Source organism: Xenopus tropicalis, chromosome 8, assembly GCF_000004195.4.
Source record: "Xenopus tropicalis strain Nigerian chromosome 8, UCB_Xtro_10.0, whole genome shotgun sequence".
Lineage (NCBI taxonomy): Eukaryota > Metazoa > Chordata > Amphibia > Anura > Pipidae > Xenopus > Xenopus tropicalis.
Genome location: NC_030684.2, coordinates 130,398,716 through 130,425,808, shown reverse-complemented (window position 1 = coordinate 130,425,808; position 27,093 = coordinate 130,398,716). Strand labels below are relative to the sequence as shown.

Sequence of the window (27,093 nt, the reverse complement as noted above, 5' to 3'; positions counted from 1 at the left end):
AATTGATTTATCTTGAATTAAAATGATGTATATTGTTTCTTTTCAGAATATAAAAGAAGATATTATATACAGGGACATTTTATGGCCTGTCTCAACTATTAATCTGGTAAGAAATCTGAAGAGGTTTTTTTACATGTATTTCCTTTGGAACATTCCCACATACACACTGTCAGTACACATCAGACATGCTTAGAAGCTACAATTAAAGGGTTAGATTGTCACTATTAGTTTTATCCTCTTCTATTTTAATTAATTTCATTTTTATCAAAAGCTTTACATGGACATAAACTTGTGTTTGTTTCTGCTTAGAAACGGCTTTGTCTAAAGTCTTTTTATTTCTAGCACAACTTTGTAGCCTGATGGTTAGAACATTAATAGATTAAAAAAGTAAAGTGACAGAGACAAAAAAACATTTTAAAATAGATTATTTTAATGAAGGTTCTAATGACTCAGTAAGTAGGAAAAGCAATCAGTGTAAAAAAAAAGAAAAGAAAAAAACAAAGATAAATGCTAAAGATAAATCTGCCCCATAGATACCATAGACACCACCTTGTAATGCCGCTGGGGATATAGGCTTCTATATTGTTCCTTAGCATTCCTGCACTTTAATATACACAGTAAATAGGCCACTATAGCTTTATCAATAAATATTATAAATCTGTTTTTAACTATTAACTTAAATAAGCATTAAACAACTATAGTTATCTTTATAGGATGATAGTGAGAGTTAGAGTACTTACAGATATTACAAGCCAGTTCTCCAATTGAATAAAAAAAATAGAAAACTGTGTCTGTAGGTCATGTGTCATCATACATGGATCATCATTAAGATTGGGCCTGTTGGTTATTTTTGTTTGTTTGCTGTTTATAGGGCACGAGTGAGCAAAATATAAGCAATAACCGTACCATGGGGGAAAACACAGAATATACTGTTCTTGTAGCCAATAATGGAATAAATGGGGAGGAACAGTAGGTGAGTATTTGTGCAACAGCATCCACTTGTAAGGTCCTTTCTGCAACTATCTGTATCTTTTGTATCAACCCAGTGTAACCATACTTCTGCTCACAGTTATGTCAGTCATCTTTTTAGTGTCAGTTATCAGATAGTGATACCAGTTACTTACCAGAAGCTTACCCCATACAAGTGCTTTGTTTGTCAAGTCAACCCCAACACAGTGGCTCAGTTATTATCAATTCTGCCTTGTAATGTAGGGGTCCTGAGTTTGATTCCAGCTTGACAACTAATCAATACAAAAGGGTAGTATACTTTTGCAGTTAAGTATTCTTTTTATTCAAAGAATATACAGCAGTTTACCAAGTTTAACATGCAGATATAATCATATGTACAATAGATACCAGCAGATATGAGATACAAGTGCTCATGCCCCAGACCTTCAACAAACAGTAAAGGACGTTCCAAACATTCTAAAGGCTGGCACTGAACTGGACCACAGAACACGTTACAAAAACATAAATGATAGAAAAAGATTCACAAATGTCTGTATGTATATCTTTATTTATAAAGCGCTACTTATGTACGCAGCGCTGTACAGTGGGATACATTAATACAAACAGGGGGTTATTAAGATAATAATAGATAAATACAAAGTATAACAATAAATACAGATAGATGTATGTATACAAGATAAATACAGTTGCAATAAGTTAAGAGTCAAAGACACAAGAGGATGGAGGTCCCTGCCCCGTAGAGCTTACAATCTATATGGGAGGGTAAGAGTCAAAGACACAAGAGGATGGAGGCCCCTGCCCCGTAGAGCTTACAATCTATATGGGAGGGTAAGAGTCAAAGACACAAGAGGATGGAGGTCCCTGCCCCGTAGAGCTTACAATCTATATGGGAGGGTAAGAGTCAAAGACACAAGAGGATGGAGGTCCCTGCCCCGTAGAGCTTACAATCTATATGGGAGGGTAAGAGTCAAAGACACAAGAGGATGGAGGTCCCTGCCCGTAGAGCTTACAATCTATATGGGAGGGTAAGAGTCAAAGGCACAAGAGGATGGAGGTCCCTGCCCCGTAGAGCTTACAATCTATATGGGAGTGTAAGAGCCAAAGGCACAAGAGGATGGAGGTCCCTGCCCCGTAGAGCTTACAATCTATATGGGAGGGTAACTTACAGACACAAATAGGCAAATATAAGTGCTGTAGGTCACAGTGGGTGACACTACAATATAAGTGCCAGTTCCCAGATCAGGTGCTGGGCGAGTGCTCCAAAAGGGAGTCTTTTAGTTTGGTTTTAAAAGACTGGGGGAGGATTCTCTCCGGAGGAAATCAGGGAGGGCATTCCCAATGTAAGGGGCAGCAGGGCAGAAAGGGTTAAGACGGGAAACAGCAGTAGTAGTGGGGGGCACAACCAAACGGTTGCTCTGTGAGGAACGAAGGAGTCGGCCGGGAACATACGGAGACACAAGGGAAGAGATGTAGTGAGGAGCAGAGGAATGGAGGGCTTTGAAGGTTAGGAGAAGAAGTTTGTAAGCAATTCTTTGTTTAATAGGAGCCACGATAAGGACTTTAGCAGGGAAAGGGCCTGAACTCTCCTGGGTGAGAGGAGGAGAATTCTGGCAGCAGTGTTTAATATAGACTGTAGGGGGGAGAGATGGGAGTTAGGGAGGCTGGTTAATAGCAGTTTACAGTAGACAAATACTTATAAAAACAAAAGCCTTGCACTTTTTTTGTGCATGTGGGCCTTTAATCATTGACTAATTTAGTAAACAGTGTTGCATGATTTAAAGGCAAAGTAGCCAATTAAAGAGAGGCTAAGATCAGCTGTTCAGGTGGCATAAAATAAAATTAACACAAAATGCTATTTTTTACTTTAAAGGAACAGTTCAGGATAAACATTAAACTGGGTAAAATAGACAGACTGCACAAAATTAAAAAAATTTTCAATATGGTTAGTTAGGCAAAAATGTTATCTATAAAGGCTGGATAGTGTAACATAATAGCCAGAACACTACTTCCTGCTTTCAGCTCTCTAACCTCTTAGTTAGTCAGTGGCTTGAGGGGGGGCACATGGGACATAACTGTCAGTTAGTTTGTGAGCATAAGGCCATGGCCCCCCTCAAGTCACTGATTGGTTACTGACTGCTAACAGCTTAGAGAGCTGAAAGCAAAGTTCTGGCTATTATGTTAGACATCTGCCCACTCCAGCCTTTATAGATTACAGTTTTGCCTAATGAACTATAATGAAAACATTTTTTATTTTGCACAGTCTGTCTATTTTACCCCGTTTCATTTTTACACTGAACTGTCCCTTTAAAAATGATTCTGTCTCCTTATTTCACTATTGCTTATGGATAAAATAAAGTCATGTGTAAGCAGAAATACACAGAATCTACAAGGATGTGTGAATGAGCAGGACAGGCATATGTACATGGCAAAGGCTGATTAACTCTTACAAGTCTACTAATTCCTTAAAGGAGAATGCAAGTCAAAATGTAAAAAGCATACTGCCCAATAGTCCTCCTATTGTTTAGTAAAAATGCCACACTTTTGGCTCACCTAATCATATAATTACTCACTCACACTTACTTCACATTTTCTAGAACAGGCAGCCATCTCTAAACAGGTATTCTCCCTTCCTTTCCCTCCTTGCTTCATACTGCACATGTGTTTCATTCCCTCCCCCCCCCTCCCCTCTGCCAGATCCGCTTCTGATTGGCTGGTGGGCATGTGTAGCTCAGAACAGGAGACAGGATCAAGTTACACACATGCTCAGAGAATAGGAAGGCTGCCGCTGGCACCTACAGGAAGGGGAGAGAGATTTCAGTGATGTCACTGTAGGCTTCACACTGCTGTAGGCTGCCAGCACCATATCTCAGAGAAGCAAGCAGGGATCTGGGCATTTAGATATGCAGTAAGTACTTAAAAATAATGCCTTTAGACTTACTTTTAATTTATATTAACCTTTCATTGTCCTTTAAGTATAAAATAAGTTGTATTTCATACACTGTACACTAATGCAAACTATTAAAATATAAAGCTCAAAGGCCATATTCAATCAACACTATCAATTAACTATAAAACCAATTCTATATTATTTTATTTACAGCTCACTGACTCATTTCCCATACAGAGACTCCCTATCCCTAGAAAGTAGCAAAAATCAGAATCTAACCAGATCAATGTCTAATTGGCAGTGACTGCAGATGGATGGTGGGAAATTATCTACTCCATGGAATTCTCTACTGCTGGGTGTGATGTGCTGCAGGGATGTCGGATTCTAGCTGCCTATCAGGGGCTACATACTGGGGAGAACTACTGGGGCTCAGGCTCACAATTATATCAGTCACTATACATTAATATGTGTAACTCACTTTCTGTGTTCTGTAAATATTCCAGCAGAGAACTGGCAACCGCTGCCTTCTGCCACTTCTGTCTGTGTGCGCTGATATATACACTGGGGCAGGGACTGGTGTAAATGATTTATTATGCAGGGATGTGTTGTCGCTATATAAATGTCAGGAAATAAATAAAATAAATAGGATCCACTCTGCACACAAAATGTATTCCAGAGCAGAAATGCTAACATACAGTATACTTGGTGGAAATGGTGGATACAGCATTAATTGTTCAGAAGCTTTAGAATGTCTCTTTCATCCCTACCTGTTGGCTTCCATGCACATGTTGTGAGCAAACAGTAAGACTTACAAGTACTAGGTGCATGCTTCCCCTGGACTTCTGGTTTGGCGCCTGTGAAGATGGAGGCTCAGGGATAAAGTTCCTGTTTCCCATGGCTCAAAAATCTGCATTAAAAAGCTGTTGCATATAAAGTTTTACACATGCATTCCCCCTGAGGTGGAAGAGAAGCCGAGGTAGTGACAGGCAGACTTTTAACAGTATCTCTGTTGAGTTTGCAACGTTTGTAATAGTCTGCTGACATTGTTTCAGATGGCCTCTGCTTGAGCCTCGCCTCCTGAGGAGGAAGAGAAGCCTTATGCAGTATCAAGTGGACTTTTAACACATTCCTCATCGAGTTGCAACATTTATTTATGGAAACACATTCTCATACATCATATATGGCTTCTAAAACAAATGTTAAAGCATATGAAAAAGGATACAGAAAAATGAAAAGCAACAAGATTCAGATGCTTCCAACATTTCTTTACCTCACAAACCCATTTCTCTTAAAACCCCTCTGACTGAGGACTATTCTCTCATTGCAGCGGAATTTGCCAGGCTCATCAATCCTGTCATCGAGGTAACTATTGAAAAGGCTATTGATAAATTACAAATAAACATTACCAACATCTCTGAGCAACTCATCAACCATGATAAACATCTTGATGAATTTGATTTAACAGTTTCTCATATTTAGAATAATACACTGAACTTGCAGTCTCGGCTGGATCCTTTGGGAAAACAGGCACAAGAGTTAAAAATGAAACTAGATGATCTGGGAAACAGATCAAGGAGACACAATCTTAGATTTATCGGCATACCAGAGTCTTTCCAGAATGACTCTCTGTATAATCTTGTCTCCAAAACAATTCCTCATAAACTTGGACTTCCTCCAGAATGTGGCAATTTTATGATTAAAAGATTACACAGGATTGGTCCATTAAAAGACATTCAAAAGCCAAGACCAAGAGTTGTAATTGTCAAATACTTAGACTATTCTGAGAAAAATCGAATTGTTTCAAGCAAACAAAAAAGCTAAAATGCTAGATTTAGAAGGAAGAAGAATGGTTATTTTTCAGGATTATTCACTGTTCCTTTCTCAAAAACATAAAGAATTCTCTAAGGTCTGCCAAGCGCTGATAAACCACAACATCAACTTTTCTCTAATGTACCCGGCGAGACTCAAAATCTTCTTGCCTTCTGGTACAAGAATCTTTAATGATCCTTTTGAAGCATCCACTTTTGTCAACTATCTGGAAAGAAAGGAAGACACCAAAACTTCTCTTGATGGAAAAATGGACAATACATCTAAAATACACTCTATTAGCCAGAGAGCCCGCAAATATGATAAACCACGCTATTCTAAGATTTCCAAAGAGCTGAAGCCTACTACACTCCAAACTCACCCCAATTCCAGATCAAGATCAAGGTCACCTCATTCTCTCAGGGGGACTAACCCCTCACAATCAAAAATGAAATGTTATTTGAAACATGATCAGCCATGCTTAATTGTGCCAGACAAGGGGATGCTTTTCTCCTTGATAACTCTTCTCATTGAGAGAGTATTTAGACCTTTATCCTTTAGGAAAAAAGAAAGTTATATATGAATAGATTTTTTTGTTTAAAATTGTTATGCCTTTGTAGCTTATTATTTTATCTACCTAATATTGTTATGCTATTCACATTAATTGTTACTATTGTTGAATATTTTTGCCCAGTGGATGTTATTATAAGTATATTAGAGTATCAAATTCTGCTCTTGCTCATCTTTTCTGATATAATTCCTACATAAATCTTACATAAAGCTTTAATTGTGATATAGCCCACCTGAATGAATCCAACAAGAAAAAGTTAAAAAAGGGTTGGGTAGGAGAAGTTGTTTTTTCTCCAGCAGTTAATAAAAAATGTGGTTTAGCTATTCTGTTTCAATACAAATATTGATGAGCGAATTTTTTTGGCAGGCATGGATTCGCAGCGAATTTCCACATTTGGCCATTGGCGAATTGTTTTGTGAAACTTCCGTGAAAATTCACATGGAAAAATTGGTTGCGCAGAAATTTTTTTTTGTTGCGCATCGAATTTGGCGCATTTACGTCAAATTGGGAACAGTCGTGTCAAATCGCCCGCGGCTGCGTCAAAAAGGTCACGGTAGCGTCAGAAAAAAGGGCGCAGTCGTGATGTGGATGGCCTCTTGCCAGCTAAGCTGATTAAGATAAAAAAAAGTTTTTTTTTTGTCGCCCACGTCTTTTTTTGCAAAAACAAGTGAACCTAAATCCAGGATCCCTTTTAAAAATACATGGGCATTTTTCTTTAATGCTATAGATACCAGAAATAAGGATCAGATTTATACATTGCTGCATATATAGATTTATTTCAATAATTCATGAACATATAAGCAAAATTATCCTTGATTTTGCTCTCTAGGAAACTTTTCTTTTCTTTTAATAGTTTATCCACTGGGCATAGTTAATTTGTTTAGTTTTTTTCTCTCTTTAAATTACTTATTATGGTTCTCTGTAAGAATTCTATTTTCTTCATATCTTATCTTTTTAAAGGACAAACTGTCGAATGTGAATATTGTTGTATAACCTATATTTAAACAATTTGTTATGATTCATACTATATGTTTATTGCAAAACTTCAATAAAATGTTTAAAAAACAAACAAACAGTAGATAGCAAGCTTTGTGCAGTGCTCAGGTATGATACAGTGGAAACAGTGTGTAAAAATCATTGGCTACTCCACATGTTGAGTATGGGGTGAAGGTTTTGGCAACCATCTATTAGCACCTTATCTATAGGCCTTTGGGTCTGAGACCCCTTTATTTGCTACCATTAAACACCTCAGTTTCTTAACCCTTTAAGTGCCAGCCGAATTCGTCATTTCGGTTCCCCCCAGTGCCAGACGTTTTTTAAGCATTTTGTACTCATTCACTTTAACAATGTTTTTTGGTAGGAAAACCTCCACGAAACTAGGGAAATTATATATCGTTTTTTTCGTCACTAATTGGGCTTCGACATACATACCAAATTTTATAACTTTTCTGGAGATATGATGTGTATTTTGGGTGAAATATGTAAAAAAAAAAAAAAATTATGAAAAATTTCTGTATATTTTGAGGTTTTTTTCCATAGAAAAGTTAATTTTACTCACTTTTTTTTATTGTTTGTAAAAGCCCTGATACTCCCAATTCCAACGATACCAAATATGTGGTGGTACCCCACAGTTCCTGTCCAGAAGTAACCCCCAAACTAAAGCAATACTTAGTACAATATCACACCAGAACAAAGCAGAAAAGCGCTTGTAACAGTTAATGCAGCATAACTTATATGTAAATCTAAAATATCCCCTCATGTTTGGTATCTTTAGAAACTACAGACCTTCAGGTTTCTAGGTGCAATGTAGTTTTCACTCAAAAGCCAAATACCTTTTGTCAGTGTATTGTGAAATTTGGAACTTTTTATGACATTTTTTTTTTTCTAAAACGTAAACTTGGACGCATGATCAAATGTGGATTTGACAAAAAAAAATCTCATAAAAATTTTCTAACAAAGGCATATTTGAAAGACAAACTCCTCCTGAATAAAATGATGCCCCATATGTATGGGTGCACATAAAGACATGGGCACCAAACACTCCAAAGCAGGGGCAATGCACAAGGGCAATTACAGCTAAAAATGTGGGGGCTGCGCTCTATGTGCACTTCCTGCAGTTTTTCAGTGTTAACCCCCCCTACCTGTGAAATAACCCCCACAAACTATATATTTCTGAAAAGTGCACACCTTCAGCTATTCAGAGACACCACTCTTCTCTTTCTACATGGAAAATTGTGGCCGCAGTCCCTTGCAGAAGTAAGCGCTTTGGTCAGAAATCAAGGAAAAACCAGATAAAAAACCTAGATTTCTCCCCAAAATCTCCATGGCAACTACCAAAAACTTACTAAACATCGATCTGCAAGTTCCCCTGAATAAAACGATACCCCATATGTATGGGTGCACATAAAGACGTGGCCACCAAATGCCCCAAAACAGGGGCAATGCATAAGGGCAATTTCAGTTGAAATTTTGGGGGCTGCGCTCTATGTGCACTACCTGCAGTTTTTCAGTGTTAACCCCCCCTACCTATGAGATAACCCCCACAATCTATATATTTCCGAAAAGTGCACACCTTCAGCTATTCAGAGACACCACTCTTCTCTTTCTACATGGAAAATTGTGGCCGCAGTCCCTTGCAGAAGTTAGCGCTTTGGTCAGAAATCAAGAAAAAACTAGATACAAACCTAGATTTCTCCCCAAAATCTCCATGGCAACTACCAAAAACTTACTAACCATCAATCTGCAAGTTCCCCTGAATAAAACGATACCCCATATGTATGGGTGCACATAAAGACGTGGCCACCAAATGCCCCAAAACAGGGGCAATGCATAAGGGCAATTTCAGTTGAAATTTTGGGGGCTGCGCTCTATGTGCACTACCTGCAGTTTTTCAGTGATAACCCCCCCTACCTGTGAGATAACCCCAACAATCTATATATTTACGAAAAGTGCACACCTTCAGCTATTCAGAGACACCATTCTTCTCTTTCTACATGGAAAATTGTGGCCGCAGTCCCTTGCAGAAGTCAGCGCTTTGGTCAGAAATCAAGGAAAAACCAGATAAAAACCTAGATTTCTCCCCAAAATCTCCATGGCAACTACCAAAAACTTACTAAAAATCAATCTGCAAGTTCCCCTGAATAAAACGATACCCCATATGTATGGGTGCACATAAAGACGTGGCCACCAAATGCCCCAAAACAGGGGCAATGCATAAGGGCAATTTCAGTTGAAATTTTGGGGGCTGCGCTCTATGTGCACTACCTGCAGTTTTTCAGTGTTAACCCCCCCTACCTGTGAGATAACCCCCACAATCTATATATTTACGAAAAGTGCACACCTTCAGCTATTCAGAGACACCATTCTTCTCTTTCTACATGGAAAATTGTGGCCGCAGTCCCTTGCAGAAGTCAGCGCTTTGGTCAGAAATCAAGGAAAAACCAGATACAACCCTAGATTTTGGTCAGAAATCAAGGAAAAACCAGATAAAAACCTAGATTTCTCCCCAAAATCTCCATGGCAACTACCAAAAACTTACTAAACCTCAATCTGCAAGTTCCCCTGAATAAAACGATACCCCATATGTATGGGTGCACATAAAGACGTGGCCACCAAATGCCCCAAAACAGGGGCAATGCATAAGGGCAATTTCAGTTGAAATTTTGGGGGCTGCGCTCTATGTGCACTACCTGCAGTTTTTCATTGATAACCCCCCCTACCTGTGAGATAACCCCCACAATCTATATATTTCCGAAAAGTGCACACCTTCAGCTATTCAGAGACACCACTCTTCTCTTTCTACATGGACAATTGTGGCCGCAGTCCCTTGCAGAAGTCAGCGCTTTGGTCAGAAATCAAGGAAAAACCAGATAAAAACCTAGATTTCTCCCCAAAATCTCCATAGCAACTACCAAAAACTTACTAAACCTCAATCTGCAAGTTCCCCTGAATAAAACGATACCCCATATGTATGGGTACACATAAAGACGTGGCCACCAAATGCCCCCAAACAGGGGCAATGCATAAGGGGGGGCTGTGCTCTATGTGCTCTACCTGCAGTTATTTAGTCTAAACACCCCCATACCTGTGAAATAACCCCCGCAAACTATATATTTCTGAAAAGTGCACACCTTCAGCTATTCAGAGACGCCACTCTCCTCTTTCTACATGGAAAATTGTGGCCGCAGTGCCTTGCAGAAGTCAGCGCTTTGGTCAGAAATCAAGGAAAAACCAGATACAAACCTAGATTTCTCCCCAAAATCTCCATGGCAACTACCAAAAACTTACTAAACCTCAAACTGCAAGTTCTCCTGAATAAAACGATACCCCATATGTATGGGTACACATAAAGACGTGGCCACCAAATGCCCCCAAACAGGGGCAATGCATAAGGGGGGGCTGTGCTCTATCTGCAGTTATTTAGTCTAAACACCCCCATACCTGTGAAATAACCCCCGCAAACTATATATTTCTGAAAAGTGCACACCTTCAGCTATTCAGAGACGCCACTCTCCTCTTTCTACATGAAAAATTGTGGCCCCAGTCCCTTGCAGAAGTCAGCGCTTTGGTCAGAAATCAAGGAAAAACCAGATAAAAAACCTAGATTTCTCCCCAAAATCTCCATGGCAACTACCAAAAACTTACTAAACCTCAATTTGCAAGTTCCCCTGAATAAAACGATACCCCATATGTATGGGTGCACGTAAAGACGTGGCCACCAAATGCCCCAAAACAGGGGCAATGCATAAGGGCAATTTCAGTTGAAATTTTGGGGGCTGCGCTCTATGTGCACTACCTGCAGTTTTTCAGTGTTAACCACCCCTACCTGTGAGATAACCCCCACAATCTATATATTTACGAAAAGTGCACACCTTCAGCTATTCAGAGACACCACTCTTCTCTTTCTACATGGAAAATTGTGGCCGCAGTCCCTTGCAGAAGTCAGCGCTTTGGTCAGAAATCAAGGAAAAACCAGATACAACCCTAGATTTTGGTCAGAAATCAAGGAAAAACCAGATAAAAACCTAGATTTCTCCCCAAAATCTCCATGGCAACTACCAAAAACTTACTAAACCTCAATCTGCAAGTTCCCCTGAATAAAACGATACCCCATATGTATGGGTACACATAAAGACGTGGCCACCAAATGCCCCCAAACAGGGGCAATGCATAAGGGGGGGCTGTGCTCTATCTGCAGTTATTTAGTCTAAACACCCCCATACCTGTGAAATAACCCCCGCAAACTATATATTTCTGAAAAGTGCACACCTTCAGCTATTCAGAGACGCCACTCTCCTCTTTCTACATGAAAAATTGTGGCCCCAGTCCCTTGCAGAAGTCAGCGCTTTGGTCAGAAATCAAGGAAAAACCAGATAAAAAAACCTAGATTTCTCCCCAAAATCTCCATGGCAACTACCAAAAACTTACTAAACCTCAATTTGCAAGTTCCCCTGAATAAAACGATACCCCATATGTATGGGTGCACGTAAAGACGTGGCCACCAAATGCCCCAAAACAGGGGCAATGCATAAGGGCAATTTCAGTTGAAATTTTGGGGGCTGCGCTCTATGTGCACTACCTGCAGTTTTTCAGTGTTAACCACCCCTACCTGTGAGATAACCCCCACAATCTATATATTTACGAAAAGTGCACACCTTCAGCTATTCAGAGACACCACTCTTCTCTTTCTACATGGAAAATTGTGGCCGCAGTCCCTTGCAGAAGTCAGCGCTTTGGTCAGAAATCAAGGAAAAACCAGATACAACCCTAGATTTTGGTCAGAAATCAAGGAAAAACCAGATAAAAACCTAGATTTCTCCCCAAAATCTCCATGGCAACTACCAAAAACTTACTAAACCTCAATCTGCAAGTTCCCCTGAATAAAACGATACCTATGTCTGGTTGCGCATAAGTACATGGCCACCAAAGCTGAAAATGCATAATATTGGGGCTGCACTCTATGCACCCCTTTTTTTTTGCCTGCACCCGAATGAATGGAATACGCTCGGGTGCAGGCACATGTAGCCGATATACGCATGAAAACGTGTGAGAATGCAAAGTCTCGCGTTTTCATGCGTATATCGGCTACACGTGCCTGCACCCGAGCGTATCCCATTCATTCGGGTGCAGGCACAAGTAGCAAGCGTAGGGCTGAATTTTCGGCAAGCGTTTTTCCACTTGCTGAAAAAATCAGCCCTACGCCATGTGTGGCATCAGCCTAACCCTTGGCAATAGAAACTACCAGAACAATCTTAGCACCTCTGGACCTTTCTAGAACAACTGAAATCAAATGAAGTTAAAATGGAATAAAACCACTAAAAGCAATCAAAGAACAATAGTTGCAATGAAATCGGTAAGAGCCCTGGATCCACCAATGTCACTGCAAAAGCAACCTTTTTGGGGGCACTAAACACACAAAGAACAATGCAAAGATAAAACACCATAAAATCAGTAAAATCCAATAAAACCACCTAAACCAACAGAAGAACAATAATTGCAATGAAATCGGTGGTCAGAGCCCTGGATCCACCAACGTCACTGCAAATTCAGCACCCAATAGCAATAAAAAAGTTACAGTGCAATAGAATAATTCAAAAACAGAAATCAATTATGAAAATGCCAAAAAAACACTAAAATGCAACCAAATAAATCAGATAATTATAGAGCAAGATCAGAAATAAAGTTTTAGTAAAAAAAAAAGACTGCCAAAGAAAGCAAAGAAAGAAAGAAAAGAAAAGAAAGAAAAAAAAAAAAAAAAAAAAAAAAAAAAGTGTAAGTGTAAGTGTGTGTGTAAGTGTCTGTGTGTGCTTGGTAAAGTTGTAAATAAGTGTGTATGTGTACAAAAGTGTAATAATGACAAAGATAGAAGAAAAAATTGAAAAAAAAAAAAAAAAATTTTTAGACAGTTGAGATAGAAATAAGCAAAATAAACAGTGGTAGAGAGTTGTAGTTCAGCTTACCCAAGGCAGGCAGGCGATCAGAGGCGATCAGGGGCGATCAATCCAGCAGGAAGGCAGCAGGGGAGCTCCATCTTGTCCAACGTGCGCAGCAGGAGTGAGGGAGCCGACAGTAGGCGGCGCTATTTAAAGGGACAGCAGTGGACACGTCATCAACGCGTGCCCACTGCTGTCATTGGCTGGAGGACCCGATCGCCGGCGCTGGGGGACCGGATCGGTATGTATGTGCTGCTCTGCTCGTTGCCTAGGGGGATCTGAGGGGTTTACAAGCGCTGCGCTGCTTTAAAAGCGAGCGCAGCGCTTGTAAACCCGACAGTGCCATTGGACGTAGATTCTACGTCCCATGGCACTTTGGTCCCTTGGTACCTAGGACGTAGAATCTACGTCCCTTGGCACTTAAAGGGTTAATCTCACCACCAAAAGGAAAATGTGTTGGTATCCAATTGTGCATTTTCTTTTTGTTCCATAACCGGATGAAAGACCTTCTTCCTTGTGCACAGTTCTACGCCGTGCCTTACACTTACAGACCCAAAAAGGGCAGAGGTTGCAGGTAAGTAGCAGAGATTAAGACAGAGTATAAATGGGGGTGGTTCTGGTCAATCAAGGGATAGTCTAAAATGTCCCTTTTCCCTTTCCCTGTGCCAATACTGAGTGATGTTCTGCCCATTTTGTGCCCATTATACTATACTCTGTGTTTAGTAAATGATCCTTTATATGTCTAAAGGGGAGCAACCAACCAATGTATAATTAAATGGGCCTTTCTCCTTGAAATTATCTTTTAATTTAATGCAGATGTGGTACTCTAAGGCTGTTCCAAGTTGGTCTTTGTTTTATTTTGTGTGGTTTGTAACATTTTGTTCTACTTTTCTTTAGTTTGTCTAGCTGCTAAAGCCCCACTAACTTTAGTAAGAGTGGAAGATGAACAGGAGAGAGATGAGATAAAATATAATTTAAAAAAATAGTAATACAAATGTACTTTCCAGGCATTGCTACCCCTGGCAACCAAAAAACATTTTCAATTTCAGATGAGAGGGGGAAGACCAGAAAGGCAAATGATTATAAAAGTGGAATATGTATGAAATGAATTATATAGTAATATTTAAAGGTTTTTATATGTTGACTTGCCCCTTTAGTTATATAAACCACTGTTTTAAATGTTAACTCCCCCTTTAATAACTGGGAAAATTCTGGGACCCCTACCTTGAAAGTAAACAACTTTTAATCAGATATAGATCATCCAGAGACTTCTGTTTGGCTAAAACCCCCATCTCCCATGTTTTCAGCATCTCATAAGCTTTGTTTTAATGATATTAATCAACTGACACATAAAAAAGCAAAGACTTTTAGTTGCACTGAGGCACAATGAAAGGAAATCCTTAGCAACATCAAAACCCTCTTTCAAAACAAATGAATAGATTAGAAGAATAGAAGACTGCTGAGTAATAAAACTCCTCTGATATACATTGAGGTACACTTGCTAAAAATGTGAAAAGAGCTGAAAGCAAAGTGAAGAGTGAAGAATATAATCATTTAACCAATAAACTGTCTCCTAATTATGTTCCTGTACTGCCATTAAGAGAAAAACAAATAATAGAGATACCCAAGGCAGCTACACTTCTCTTCCTATTCTGTGTCAACCATGAACAGTGACGAAGCCATGAATGCCTGGGTATTTCAGATTCCTTTTTAGGCACAAGCCATCAGACAGAGCCACTGGCTACTAGTGATTGTCATCTGGCATGGCAAAGGTAACATGGTTCTTACTCACTGCTCTCTCTGTGTCAGTAGCAGCTCCCGGCATTGTGACAAGAACTAAAAGGGAAGAACAGAACTAACAGTTATTCCTGTAACTAAAGGGAAAGCATTAAAATCCTTTTATTCCTCCTTTTTGTGCACAGATGAAGAGCACAGATAGTGGTGTGTGACATAGTGGTATTGCTGTTCTGTACAACTGCATGGATGAGCTCATTTACTAAGATTAACACTCAGTTGTACAGTGATATATATTTTATGAGTCTACAAGTTAGAAAGGTTTAGGCACTGATGTTGGGGATCAGGTCTGACGCTCGTTCATTTTGCAATTCATCCCATAGATGTTTAGTTGGGTTGAGGTCAGGGCTCTGTGCTGGCCAGTCAAGTTCTTCCACTCCTATCCCAGCCAACTGACTCTGTATATGTGCATGGGGGTATTATTATACTGAAACTGGACTTTCCCCAAACATTTGCCTCAAAATAGAATCAAAGAATGGTCAAGACTGTAACAGTATGATGCAGTGGTAGATGCACCCATAATGATGGCTGTGGCATAAATTTTATTAGGGACACGTGATCTTTAGAGCATTAGACTAAAATTGGACAACGGAGAACAGGCCAAATTCCAGAAACGTTGTATATAGAGGGAGACTGAAATTTGTAGTCAGAAAACAAACAAGGTAAGGGGAACTTATTACTAAAGCTGGTGCTTTAATAGAGGCTTCTAAAACCATGCAATAAAGTCTGTGCTGAGAGGTATTTAATAAAGCTTATATAACATTTATTCACATTCACTGGAGTATGTATCACCTAAAGACAGTATGAGAGTCGAGTAAACAGAAAAATAGAACAGTGCATCTTCTGGGCAAGATTAATTAACTTTCATCCCCCTTCCCCCCTTTAAAAAATGTAGTGGATTCAGTCAAAATTCAGAAACCCCAGCAAAGATTAACCTCATCCATAGGCTGGGTCATTTAGAGCTATGTGTGAGTGGAGGTATTTTCTGCATAGATGAGACATGCCCTGAGAAAGGAAGCAGCTCCTTATTGGTCCAGGGGTGTCAGGTGGGTTACCAGGCATATAAAGAAGGAAGGATCCTAGACATCAGCCCCTTTGGAGACTACTTTTTACAGAAGGGTGGATGATGCAGGCAGCCCAAAGCTAAATAGTTCCCAGTAAAGAAGAAATGGACTGAGGAAATTCAGTGAGAAGAGAAGTAAGTCAGTGAGAGACAAGAAGGTGACTGGATAATAGAGGTGAGCGCTCTCTAGAGAGAAATCTCCTGTAATAGCACTCTCTAGCAGTGTGACGGTCATAGGCGGATTTTCATTAAGGCTTGGGGAGGCTAAGCCTCCCCAAAATAAAAGCCCCTTCACAAAATTAAAATAAAAAAAAAAAAAAAAAAAATCCTCTGAGCGATGTTGTGCCTACTTTATGTTGTGCTTGGGGGGGTGGGGGGGGGGGGACGCTGCAGTTTAGTGTCTCTGAAGTTAGAACAACAACCTGTTAGTTTGCTAGTGACTCTGGTGTTTGATGACATCATCACGGGATTTCGGACTGCAAATCTCGCGAGATTTCAGAATAGGAATGCATAACCAGAGGCGATCTGCTAGTCAGGCACTACTACACAGCACAAGTACAAGTGCAACTCATCCAAAGAAATTGTTGTACTGCTGGTGATCTGGGCTCCCAGACACAGCAGGTGCTGATTCTTAAGCTGCTTGTTGTCTGGTATGTAGCTATTATATTTAATATTTAAATATCATATTAAATACATCTGTGCTGCACAGCTTTGAGACCTTTGGGTTACATGATATAATGTGCTTACAAAACAAATACTAGGGCCCCTATATAAAATAGTGCAGCAGTAGACAGTGTACCTGCTGGGAGTTCCTGTTAAAAGTCTAGAGGTCCTGGTTACATTCAGTAGCATTTAGGCTAAACCAGTATAAAGAGCTAGCAGCAGGCAATATGTCTGAAGCTCTTATTTAAGCTGCCAAAGTGCTTGCATTGGGGGGGTCCCTGCAATGATTGGGATGAAATAGGAGGCAGTTTGTGTTAGAGTGCCTAGTGTAAATGGTATACAGCAGAAGTCAGTCAGTGTCTAGCCCAGGGGTGCCCGAGGTAGATCGTGGTGGAATGACATCCCACTACTTCATTTCCACCCCAGCATACTATTGAGTGCGGCTCAAGCCATCCGTCTCTGTAGTTTCATCCCAGTTAACAATATTGTCCCCACCAAGCCGCTGTATATATTTGTTTCTACTTTATATATGTTTCTGTGACAGACTACAAAGTGGGCCATGAAGAAGGGGAGTAAAAGCTACTACAATCCTTTCACATTAAACTTAAAGTTGGCACTTGAATAATGTTATGTGGGCATTAAATATGAATTTGGCACTACATTTATATATTACTGTGTGTATTTGTTGAACATTGATTGATACTTTTTCTTGCTTATTGCACCAAGTATTTGTCATCTGTACCCACTGCTCCTCACTGTATATAATGTGCTGGTTTTGTATATAAAGACTGCGTCTCGCTGCATATAATGTGCTGGTTTTGTATATAAAGACTGCGTCTCGCTGCATATAATGTGCTGGTTTTGTATATAAAGACTGCATCTCGCTGCATATAACGTGCTGGTTTTGTATATAAAGCTTGCGTCTCACTGCATATAATGTGCTGGTTTTGTATATAAAGACTCTGTCTCGCTGCATATAATGTGCTGGTTTTGTATATAAAGCTTGTGTCTCACTGCATATAACGTGCTGGTTTTGTATATAAAGACTACATCTCACTGCATATAACGTGCTGGTTTTGTATCTAAAGACTGTGTCTCGCTGTATATAATGTGCTGGTTTTGTATATAAAGACTGCGTCTCACTGTATATAACGTGCTGGTTTTGTATCTAAAGACTGCGTCTCGCTGTATATAATGTGCTGGGTTTGTATATAAAGACTGCGTCTCACTGTATATAACGTGCGTGGGATGTCAGTACCTGCTGCCTCTCTCTCTATAAAGCTAACTTAAACACATCTAAAGGTGAGGTTCACTTTTAAGTTAACTTGTAGTATATTATAGAATGGCCTATTCCTAGCAACTTTGCAATTGGTCTTCCTAGTTAATTTTTTATAGTTTTTGAATAATTTGCCTTTCGCTTCTGCCTCTTTCCAGCTTTCAAATGAGTGTCACTGACCAAAAAGTATTGCTCTGTGAAGCTACAGTTTTACTTTTCCATGCAGGCCCCTTAACTATTCATATTCCCATCTCTTGTTTAAACCACTACCTGGTAAATAAGACCCTAGCAACCAGATAGCTGCTGAAATACCAAATGGAGAGCTTCTGAACAATAACTGAAAAACCATTAAAAATAAAAGAGGACCAATTGCAACTTGTCTCAGAATATCAATGTCTACATCATATTAAAAGTTCATTTAAAGGTTAACTACCACTTGAAGCTAACTGATCACAAACACAAATGTATAGAGAACCCCTAACAGAAGTGCACGTATTAATGCTTTTACATCCTAAGCATTTTAGGGTTAAAAAAAGCACCCCCACCCGCACTTTTGCGCAGTATCCCTGGGAGTCAGTGGGAACCACAAGAGGTAGTTGGGAGGTTAATTTTTTACACCAGCAGCGAATCCATTAAGTGTCACATTAGCTGTAGGTCAGTCTGTGTATGGGCCATCTTTAGCCTCCCCAAACAAAAAAGTCACCCTCCGCCTATGGTGACGGTAGATAGTAGAGAAGCCATAGCCTTGCAAAGAGTATTATTTGTGGTTATTATTTTAATATAACTATTTCTGGAAATCTATTTATTATACAAAAACCGTTGCCCTGGTGAGAAAACAGAAGTCTTGGTTGATTTTCTTTAAGAAATGAGTTCCATCATTAGCCCTTGTGCATTCATTTTCCCATAATAATTTAACCAGTCATGTTCCAAATGTATTTCAATACATGTGTTTTATTGTATATACAGTAGTTTTGCATTTATTCTGAAAACATTCTCTGATGCTTTAAAATCAACTTAATAAACAACATTGGTCAACATCTTGCTGAAATTGTTAATACTGAACTGCTCTGTCCTACTTGCTGTTCATTCTCCAGTATTCATACTTTGACCATTGACTTTAATGCATTTGGAATAAGAAAAAAAGTTGCGTGTATAAAATTTCGCCAGCGTAAAAAAGTTGCCTATTGACTTCAATGCATTTTGCTAATTTTTTGCTGTTTTGCAAATTTTTCAGCAAAGCGACAGATTTGCTCATCACTGCCCACCATCTCTGATCCATCAAGCAAGCACTCCATCTGTGGCATCCATCAATGTACCTACAGAACTCAAATGGATGTTCTACTAACACACACCCACCCCTATACATGTCTATAAATGTTAAAGAAGCCTCATCTACTAGCAAATTCTGCATCATAATCCCCCTTATTTATGTGGCACAGTAACAGTTAAAAAAAAGGGCAGGCTATTAACATAAAGAGGCTGTATGGGGTTTGGTGTCACCTTGCACTTTGGTTTATTGTGTGCTTCTGTCTTGTAACAAATATTACTGTAGCGACTACTGTAACGAGTACGGCAATAACAGGGAGATAAATATATACTTTAATCCAGCAAATTCCATCTGTAATGAAAAAGGAGAAAGTTACCATTATTCCTTGGTTACTGTTTATTAAAATAAGGATACAATAAACGAGTCAAAGTTAAGCCAGATGAGTGAATTTATACTGATATTTACATTAGTAGTAAAGCTGAAAAGATAAAAGGTTATCAGTTTCAACAACTGACGAAAATAATTGGCCAAGAAGAAAAAGTTAATCTAATTTCCTGCAGAATTCATTTTTAAGCATCAATGTGAGTAAGGGATATATGCTCATATATGTAGGAAGAGTGTGAATGTGAGTGGGTATCTGTAGCTACCGGATTAGTATGGGAGTGTGCACAAGTAAGTTGACACATATGAGCAGAAATTCAGAATAGTCCTCTTCCTTTTATCTAACAAGTTCCTCGGCTGGATCATGAGCAGAAACTGATCAGCAGGTGGAGCTGTTGTTGCAAAATTCATTATTTTAGCAGTATATATTCACTTAATATGAGGTTTGAATCCGCCCAAGGCAGGACCCAGATTGCCACACCAACCCCCCAACCTCTCGTCACCCTCCCTCCAGCTCCTCCCCACAGCAGGACCCAGATCACCACGCCCCTTGCTCATCACCCTCCCTCCTGCTCCTTCCCTTTCTCCAATTCCCTCCTTACACGCCCAACTTAAAGAGCGGGGATTGGGGACCAGGGGAGGAGCGGAGCTACAGAGAAGATAGAAGGGACTGAACTCAGGGTTGGATGAGACCCCTGTGACCCCCTCAGCTATTGTGCCCTAGGCACGAGCCTCTTCTGCCTGCCCTTAGTTCCAGCCCTGGCTTGGAGACAAGAAGTGAAGAGCAAATTTTTTCGCCAGGCATGGATTCGCAGCGAATTTCCGCATTTCAACTTCCATGAAAATTTGCAGCGGAAAAATTTGTTGCCCTGATTTTTTTGTCGCATGTCAAATTGGGCACGGTCGCGTCAAAAAAGGCACAGTCACGTCAATAGATGTGGGCGACATAAAGGACACAGGTGACAAAAAAAAAATTGTGCGACAAATGCGTTACGCAAATTTTTCGCCATTTTGCATATTTTCTTGCCCTTTCGTGAATTTTATGGCTAAGCAAAACAGGACAGATTTGCTCATCGCTAGAGACAAGTTTTGGAAGCCCAGAGACAGTTTTATTCCAAGCAGAGCCTCCGGCAGGCCACATGGGGCAACCAAATAGCCAATCACAGCCCTTATTTGGCATCGTGTTTGTATGGTTCCCAAACACTTTTTACATCTGCATGTGGCTCATGAGCAAAAAAGGTTGAGGATCCCTGATCAAATTTTAATCCTTGTTTTAGCATAACTACATCTCTCTGTTTATCTTAAAGTGATACTGACACAAAAAAACTACTTTTTTAAATATGAATCTACATAAAAAATTCCCTATAGGTCTTGTTGATCATTTTTCACTGATAAGGCTGCTTTTGTAAGTAATTGTTACTTGAAGTTCCTAAATCTGACTGTTTTGCCAACCTGAGTGTCCCTTCTCAGCCTGTCAGTTATAGTTTCTAATGCTAACGGCCTCCTGCTGTACAAATATGGCCGCCCCCTCATAGGGGAACATGGGGGATCAGATAGGGAATGTACAAGCCTCAGGAAATACGTTTATGGCAAAATTCTAAAGCTCATGCAAAGACAATGTTATGATAGATGTAAAAAAGGTTTCATTTCTGGTGTCAGTATCTCTTTAAGAAAAACATTACCTTTCACTGTTTAAAATAGTTTCTGTGATGGAAAGCTGTGAAATGGTGTTCCCAATCCAATGGCAGCTTTGGCTAGGAATGAATAAGAGGGGTATTGTCCGGTTATCCAAAAAGTTCCAAATTACGGAAAGGCCATCTCTCATACACTCCGTTATAAGCAAATAATTCTAAATTTTAAAAAGTATTTCCTTTTTCTCTGTAATAATAAAACAGTACCTGTACTTGATCCCAACTAAGATATAATTACCCCTTATTGGGGGCAGAACAGCCCTATTGGGTTTATTTAATGGTTAAATGATTCCCTTTTCTCTGTAATAATAAAACAGTACCTGTACTTGATCCCAACTAAGATATAATTACCCCTTATTGGGGGCAGAACAGTCCTATTGGGTTTATTTAATGGTTAAATAATTCCCTTTTCTCTGTAATAATAAAACAGTACCTGTACTTGATCCCAACTAAGATATAATTACCCCTTATTGGGGGCAGAACAGCCCTATTGGGTTTATTTAATGGTTAAATGATTCCCTTTTCTCTGTAATAATAAAACAGTACCTGTACTTGATCCCAACTAAGATATAATTACCCCTTATTGGGGGCAGAACAGCCCTATTGGGTTTATTTAATGGTTAAATGTTTCCTTTTCTCTGTAATAATAAAACAGTACCTGTACTTGATCCCAACTAAGATATAATTACCCCTTATTGGGGCAGAACCGGCCTATTGGGTTTATTTAATGGTTAAATGTTTCCTTTTCTCTGTAATAATAAAACAGTACCTGTACTTGATCCCAACTAAGATATAATTACCCCTTATTAGGGGTAAAACAATCCTATTGGGTTTAATTAATGTTTTATTGATTTTTTAGATGACTTAAGATATGGAGATCCAAACTACCGAAGACCTATTATCCGGAATACTCTTGGTCCTGAGCATTCTGAATATCGGGTCCTATACCTGTACGTAATATACTTATGAGTGTGTTATAGTAATTGAATGAATGTCCCATTTCACTGAAAAATTTGCAAAACTATGAAAAAATGGGTGAAACGGTGAAAAATTTGTGAAACACAAAAAATTTTGCACGTAAAAAAAAATGACGAGTTCATAATTTTTTGATGCACGTCATTCTCACATGCACATACACTCACATGCACATACACACACAATCACTAACTCACATGCACAGACTCGCTCATACACACTCACTCACACACTCATTCACTCACACACTCATTCACTCACACACACTCATGCACTCACTCACCCCCTCGCTCACACACACTCAGACTTACACGCACACACTCACCCTCTTACTTAAAGACATACTTACTCACCTAACACGGTGAGATTATAAGAAATGTCTCTCATTTTTCCGTTAACAGGAATCTGTGCAGTGAAGATCCCAGAATCCTCCATTCTCAGCTCCCTGATCAGTAATGCGGTGCCACTGTTAGACCCTTCCAGCCAGTCGTCTTCTTCTTCTTCTTCATCTTCTCCTGCAACACATAGAAGTAGGGAATGAGCAACACATAGAAGTAGGGAATGAGCAACACATAGAAGTAGGGAATGAGCAACACATAGAAGTAGGGAATGAGCAGCACATAGAAGTAGGGAATGAGCAGCACATAGAAGTAGGGAATGAGCAACACATAGAAGTAGGGAATGAGCAACACATAGAAGTAGGGAATGAGCAACACATAGAAGTAGGGAATGAGCAGCACATAGAAGTAGGGAATGAGCAACACATAGAAGTAGGGAATGAGCAGCACATAGAAATAGGGAATGAGCAACACATACAAGTAGGGAATGAGCAGCACATAGAAGTAGGGAATGAGCAACACATAGAAGTAGGGAATGAGCAACACATAGAAGTAGGGAATGAGCAACACATAGAAGTAGGGAATGAGCAACACATAGAAGTAGGGAATGAGCAACACATAGAAGTAGGGAATGAGCAGCACATAGAAGTAGGGAATGAGCAACACATAGAAGTAGGGAATGAGCAGCACAAAGAAGTAGGGAATGAGCAGCACATAGAAGTAGGGAATGAGCAACACATAGAAGTAGGGAATGAGCAGCAGGAACACTCAGGTGCCTACTTAATGGGGGAGACAGAGAGGGAATCAGTTTGGGGCCCTCAGTGTAACAGGGAATTCCCTTGGTTCGGATGTTTGTGGTGTTTTGGGGAAAGTACAAAGTACAGCTGTTACATTGGGCAATAACTGCTATATAATGGGAATATTCCCCACCAGAAATGAGCCTCAAGCTATTTTGCACTACAGTTCCCAGCATCTCATCAACCAATCAATAGGCTCAGGCACACAGGGAATTATGGGAGTTATAGCTGAACATCGGCTCATTGGCTGTACTGTCTATGATTTATGTTGTTTGTTCTTAGATGGGCAGTTGTTTTGTTTTTTTAAATTTACCTCACACTCTTAAACACAGACTCGCTCACATACACTCACCCTCTCACTCACACAGACTTACGCTCACAATCACACATACACACTCTCACAGATGCATTCACACACACACTCAGACTTATACATATACTCACACACATGTTCACACACACACACACACTGACTCCCGAATGGGAAAAATTCGGATTGGATATGAAAATTTCTGAAGATCACAAATATCACATAAATACTTACGAAAAAATTGTATTAGTCATGATGATATCGTATTGGCGATCCAAAAATCACGAAATTTTCGTATTGAACGATCGTAAAATGCAGGAAAACCTTTCCGACTTTGAACCTTCATGGCATGATTTTGGAAGCCTCCCACAGGGCTCAATGGCACTCTGCAGCTCCAACCCGGCCCAAGGAAAGTCTCCCATAGGGCTCAATGGCACTCTGCAGCTCCAACCTGGCCCAAGGAAAGTCTCCCATAGGGCTCAATGGCACTCTGCAGCTCCAACCCGGCCCAAGGAAAGTCTCCCATAGGGCTCAATGGCACTCTGCAGCTCCAACCCGGCCCAAGGAAAGTCTCCCATAGGGCTCAATGGCACTCTGCAGCTCCAACCCGGCCCAAGGAAAGTCTCCCATAGGGCTCAATGGCAATATGCAGCTCCAACCCGGCCCAAGGAAAGTCTCCCATAGGGCTCAATGGCACTCTGCAGCTCCAACCCGGCCCAAGGAAAGTCTCCCATAGGGCTCAATGGCACTCTGCACTCCAACCCGGCCCAAGGAAAGTCTCCCATAGGACTCAATAGCACTCTGCAGCTCCAACCCGGCCCAAGGAAAGTCTCCCATAGGGCTCAATGGCACTCTGCAGCTCCAACCCGGCCCAAGGAAAGTCTCCCATAGGGCTCAATAGCACTCTGCAGCTCCAACCCGGCCCAAGGAAAGTCTCCCATAGGGCTCAATGGCACTCTGCAGCTCCAACCCGGCCCAAGGAAAGTCTCCCATAGGGCTCAATGGCACCCTGCAGCTCCAACCCGGCCCAAGGAAAGTCTCCCATAGGGCTCAATGGCACTCTGCAGCTCCAACCCGGCCCAAGGAAAGTCTCCCATAGGGCTCAATGGCACTCTGCAGCTCCAACCCGGCCCAAGGAAAGTCTCCCATAGGGCTCAATGGCACTCTGCAGCTCCAACCTGGCCCAAGGAAAGTCCCGATACCCAAGCTTGAATGAATCCGAAACTTTTGTACTCGGTGCAAATTTCGTCGCAAAGTACGAAAAAGTCGCGAAAGCAACGAAAAAGTCGGACAAGGTAGAAAAAAGTTTCCGAAAATACACTCGGAGCGTTCGTGCATTAATAAATCAGCCCCTTAAACTTACACACACCCTCTCACTCACACACATAGTCACACATACTCACTCACACAAACTCAGACTTATGCACTCTCACACACACTCACCCTCTACCTCACACAGTCACTTACCCAACACGACGAGATAATAAGAAATGTCTCTCATTTCTCTATTAACAAGAAACTGTGCAGTGAAGATCCCAGAATCCTCCATTCTCAGCTCCCTGATCAGTAATGTGGTGCCACTGTTAGACCCTTCCAGCCGGTTGGGGAAATAATTCTCATTCACTCTGATAAACTTCCGGTCTCTGAATTCAGCCAGGATTATTCTCTCCCCATTGTCATAAAACAGCCATGTGACTTTATCAATGGGATGTGTGAGAGTCAGACGGGGTGTCAGTGTGACAGTCTCCCCTACACGGCCAGTCACTGGGACAGGGACATCTCCTCCTCCTCCTGCAACACATAGAAGTAGGGAGTGAGCAGCACATAGAAGTAGGGAATGAGCAGCACATAGAAGTAGGGAATGAGCAGCACATAGAAGTAGGGAATGAGCAGCACATAGAAGTAGGGAATGAGCAGCACATAGAAGTAGGGAATGAGCAACACATAGAAGTAGGGAATGAGCAGCACATAGAAGTAGGGAATGAGCAGCACATAGAAGTAGGGAATGAGCAGCACATAGAAGTAGGGAATGAGCAACACATAGAAGTAGGGAATGAGCAACACATAGAAGTAGGGAATGAGCAGCACATAGAAGTAGGGAATGAGCAACACAAAGAAGTAGGGAATGAGCAACACATAGAAGTAGGGAATGAGCAACACATAGAAGTAGGGAATGAGCAACACATAGAAGTAGGGAATGAGCAACACATAGAAGTAGGGAATGAGCAACACATAGAAGTAGGGAATGAGCAACACATAGAAGTAGGGAATGAGCAGCACATAGAAGTAGGGAATGAGCAGCACATAGAAGTAGGGAATGAGCAGCACATAGAAGTAGGGAATGAGCAGCACATAGAAGTAGGGAATGAGCAGCACATTCACATTTTATGGGTGCATTTTTGGGTGAGACAGAGAGGGGACTCCCCAGTCTAGGTGGGAACGTGTTTGGGATTTGCCTTGGTGAAAGTACAAAGATGTTTGTTTCAAGGTGGGGGGGCAAAATGTTCTGCATTTACCAGGGATTGCACACTATTAAAGGGGACCTGTCACCCAGATATAAAGCTGTATAATAAAAGGTCTTTAAATATTAAACATAAAACCCAAATTATTTTTTTAATGAAATCATCCGTACCTGTTAGAGAAGCATTTAAAAATCTGAGCTGTCAATCATATTTTGCCTGCCCCGCCTCCATGCCTGCAGCATAGAGGCGAGGCAGGCAATATATGATAGACAGCTCAGATTTTTAATTACAATTACTTTAATTTTCCATTCAGCACTCCCTAGATATCACTTAGATGGCAAATGCATAAGATTTTTGGGTGATACAAAGCTTGCCTTAATAATACTGTACACAAAATGGCGCCGGCCTGCTGGCTGTGACTATATATTCCAAGACTAAAGGCGGAAAAAAATTTTTTATATGGTATAAGTAACATTTATTTTGCTCAACTAATATGAAAGAAAATGATTTGAAATTATTTTTTAGGGTGACAGGTCCCCTTTTAATGGCCAGCTTACCTTACATCAATGGACTGCCCAACATTAAGGCCACTTAAGGTGATATTTGGGTAGAATGCATATATTCTTTCCCAGACACTTGATGCTCCATATATTCTTAAAACCATTGCTGAATAGTTGACACAGCTAAGTTATCATAAGTCTATAACCTTGTTATTAGTAAGGGGAGGTCCCTGATCATTAACTTCTACTGTGATGTAGATAGAGATGCTCTCAATTTACATGCAATCAATTTTTCCTTTGCATCTTTAGCCCATACAGTTGAAACAGATTTATTCTGAGGTTTGGATTATAATTGTTGTAATGGCATCACTTATCCTTCTATTCTTTCCTTCTCCTATTCATCTCCCAGTT

General features: G+C 40.4%; 1 protein-coding gene across 7 annotated transcripts in view; it reads left to right on the top strand.

The window, feature by feature from the left end:
- Positions 1–6,874, top strand: part of LOC116406578 (CD48 antigen-like) — a 44,091-nt gene extending 37,217 nt beyond the window's left edge. For 4 of the 7 annotated variants that reach the window (XM_031890807.1, XM_031890812.1, XM_031890806.1 and 1 more), the window contains 3 exons: positions 47–106; positions 872–973; positions 4,070–6,874. In XM_031890807.1, coding sequence (XP_031746667.1) covers positions 47–106; positions 872–973 — 162 coding nt within the window. In that variant the 3' untranslated portion in view covers positions 4,070–6,874. The remainder of the gene's footprint in view (positions 1–46; positions 107–871; positions 974–4,069) is intronic. The other 3 variants (XM_031890811.1, XM_031890810.1, XM_031890809.1) reach the window with 3 other exon arrangements.
- Positions 6,875–27,093: the final 20,219 nt, after the last annotated feature.